A 3,482-nucleotide genomic window follows, 5' to 3' on the forward strand; every position below is an offset into this window, starting at 1 on the left:
ACAGAGGTGGGGGAGAGGCCTACAGGAGGGGGGCTGTGTCACAGAGGTGGGAGGGTGTTGATAGTCAGAGGGATTCTTAGTCTGTTGTCTCTCGTAGAATTCCTCTACCTGAGTTGAAAGATTCAGACAAACTGGACAAAATAATGAACATGAAAGAAACGAGCAAGCGAGTTCGACTTGGGCCAGACTGCCTACCGTCCATTTGCTTCTATACATTCCTTAATGCTTACCAGGTTAGTACATAACTGGCCATCTCCACAGAAGACTCAGAACAGTGATTCACCACTGAGAAGAAGGAACTCAAGTGGAGCTTTCTTGTTTAAGCTCTCAGCAGTATTTAACTTATGAGCAAAGGGAAGCAGTGTGGTTGTGCACATTTTCAGTCCCAGCAGTCTGGGCAGAGGCAGGCAGGTCTGAGCTTGAGGGCAGCTTGGTCTACAGAGTGAGTTCCAGGACAGCCAGGGATACAAAATGGGGGGGGGGGCAGGGAGGGAGGGACAGAAGATGGGCACACTGGTCAGAATAGATAGATGTCTGAATTTAAAAGCCTTTTAGCAACTGTAAGAGTAAGAATGTTGCTCATACCTGACCCTCGATGGTTGATTGGAGTACTGTTCCTCTAACTCTGAGAATGCTCAATGCTCATCTGATTCATCTCTTGAACTTGGTTTAAGTAATAATATAAATTTGGTATTTATAATTTAATTCTCAATATCTTTATTGTCTTATATTTAGTGCAGTACAAAAATTATTAACAATTACTTTCTATTATGTACTCCAAATACAGAGGGCGAAAAAGCAAGCCATAAGATGCTTGTTGCATGTGTGCCTTCCCACAGTGCGTTTCATTTGATAATGTAACTCAGATGATCTTATCTTGGTTCTACTTAGAGTTTTTTTGAGAACTTCATACATGAGCACTGCATGAACATTGCCCCTGCCTCTCTGCAGCATTCCTGTGTCCCCACATTATGATCTTTTAATTATTGTTATATGTCTGTACATATATGTATATAGTTAGATGTAAGTGTGCATTTAATTTTGCTCATGTGTTCAGAGTTATCAAATGATCTTTCATATGGGAAAAAATACCCATTATAATTTTTTTTCTTTTTGAGACAGGGTTTCTCTGTGTAGCCCTGGATATCCTGGAACTCACTCTGTAGACCAGGCTTACCTCAAACTCAGAAATCCGCCTGCCTCTGCCTCCTAAGCGCTGGGATTAAAGGTGTGTGCCACCATTGTCTAACATTATACATTTTTTAGATATGATTGGAACTTTTTCCCTTCTACAATGTTATACCTCTAATATATATATTTTGAATACTCTTAGGGCCTCACTGCAGTGGACGTCACTGATGATTCTAGTCTGATTGCTGGAGGCTTTGCTGATTCAACTGTCAGAGTGTGGTCTGTGACCCCTAAAAAGCTTCGTAGTGTCAAACAAGCATCAGGTAACCAAGATGACCTATTGGTATAAACTTGAAATTAGTCTATACCAATTTAATTTCATAGAATTTAGATAGGAAATTGTGATCTTTGCAGAAATGAATTCCTTTGAATTCCAGGGTTACAGTCTCGGCTGTACCTGGAGGTTCAGGCCTGAGATAACAAACACCTTAGAAAGATGAGGCAGGAGGATTGAGAATTCAAGGACTGGGCAGGTGAGATGGCTTATTGCTGCCGAGCCTGGCGACCTGAGTTCAATTCCTTGGAATCCACATATAGGAGAGAACTGCCTCCCAAAAGTTGTCTTCTGACCTCCCTACATGTGCTAGGCATGTGTACATCTATGTATACGCAGACACTGAACACGTTTTAAAAAAAGAGTGAATTCAAGGGCCTGCCTAGACTGCAGAGTGAACTCAAGGCCAGCTTGCAAACCTCGAATGAACTGTCTCAAACCAAGATAACATTTCCAATAAATGAAAGAGTCTTTGGGGGTGGCAATGATTACTCCATTGACCCCCAGTTCTTTCATGTATAGAATGAAGGGCTTAGGTCAGATAACTCTTTAAAGTTAAAACTCTGATATTGGATGATTATTTGCTTATAAATCTTAAGAAAACCTTCATGAGGGCTGGCAGGGCCTTATTAACTCAGCAGGTGAGGCAGATGCTTGCCATCAGACCCCACACTTGAGTTCAGTGTCTACAGCCCCTGTGTTGAAGAGAACTGGCCCTACAGGTTGTTCTCTGACATCTACCTGTGTGTGATGGCATGCATGCTCAGATTCAGATTCATAGACTGGCTGAGGCAGGAGGATCACTGTCAGTTCAAAGTAGCCTGAGCTACACAGTGAAAACTCTGTCTCAAAAATCAATACAAGGGGCTGGATAGATGACTCCGTGGTTGCGAGCACTGACTATTATTACAGACTTCCACCACCAGCCATCACTCTAGTTCCAGGGGTGCCAACACATGCATGTGGTACATTCATATGCATGCAGGTAAAACCTGGTACACATAAAATTGATTAATGAAAATGAACAAAAGGCAAACCAAAAAACCCAAACCTCTAATAAGGTCGGGATTTTAAATGCCTTTTGCTAGCTATTTTTCCTAAACAGTATGTTTACATTGTTTTAAGATTTGTACAGTTTCATATTTGTGAAGTGTAGCATAGGGGACAGACTAAAGAGTCAGTCCTGGTTGTCACACTGAGTGACTTTGTGGTCTAGCAGATTATTAACTGTTTGAAGACTTTTTTTTATACAAGTCTCACTTGTGATAAATCTCACTTACTCAAGCTTTAGCATAGTGTTGTTGGTACAGAGGAAGAAATGTTGAAATGTTAGTTCTGAACTATGACAGATTGCCTTAAATAATATACCTAAAATAATATTTCTGGACCTTTTTAGATCTTAGTCTTATAGACAAAGAATCAGATGATGTCTTAGAAAGAATCATGGATGAGAAAACTGCAAGTGAGTTGAAGATTTTGTATGGTCACAGTGGGCCTGTCTATGGAGCCAGCTTCAGTCCGGATAGGTAAAATCCAAACACAATTAAATGCTGATAAACAGTACTGAGAGTTTGAAGTTAAATGCAAATGCCAAACATTATGCCTGCAGTTCGGTGTCTTTTGGAATTAGAAGCTTACCATTTGCTAATTTATTTTGGGGTACTGGAATATAAAATAGCAACTAAGTGTATACTGAATTTACAAAATCAAGATACACATTCAGGGCTTCACTGGTTTCAAAATTTAGCTTTATCTTTGAGTAACCCTCTGATAGAGGTTGAATTGCTTGAGTTTGTGGATTATTCTAATGATACTCCATAAAATTTAAGAGAAATTCCTCATACTAATGGCATTAAAAGCTATCAACTAAAGCATTTAGGTTTCTGTAACGGAAAAACGGAAGAAAGTTGAGTGTTGTGGTAAGTACCCTGCCTGCCACCCCAGCTCCTCTGGAGGCTAGGGCAGGAGAACTGTGCTTCAAAGTCTGATGGGCGAGCTGGAGGCTAGGGCAGGAGAA

At 40.6% G+C, this 3,482-nt stretch overlaps 1 protein-coding gene across 1 annotated transcript in view; it reads left to right on the plus strand.

Moving 5' to 3' along the window:
• Taf5 (TATA-box binding protein associated factor 5) overlaps positions 1 to 3,482 on the plus strand; it is an 18,210-nt gene that overhangs the window by 9,190 nt on the left and 5,538 nt on the right. The window contains exons 5-7 of the mRNA XM_031390605.1: positions 98 to 233; positions 1,334 to 1,454; positions 2,862 to 2,991. Of these exons, the coding sequence (XP_031246465.1) occupies positions 98 to 233; positions 1,334 to 1,454; positions 2,862 to 2,991 (387 nt within the window). The remainder of the gene's footprint in view (positions 1 to 97; positions 234 to 1,333; positions 1,455 to 2,861; positions 2,992 to 3,482) is intronic.

This window comes from Mastomys coucha, unplaced genomic scaffold, assembly GCF_008632895.1.
Source record: "Mastomys coucha isolate ucsf_1 unplaced genomic scaffold, UCSF_Mcou_1 pScaffold21, whole genome shotgun sequence".
In the NCBI taxonomy this organism is placed as follows: domain Eukaryota; kingdom Metazoa; phylum Chordata; class Mammalia; order Rodentia; family Muridae; genus Mastomys; species Mastomys coucha.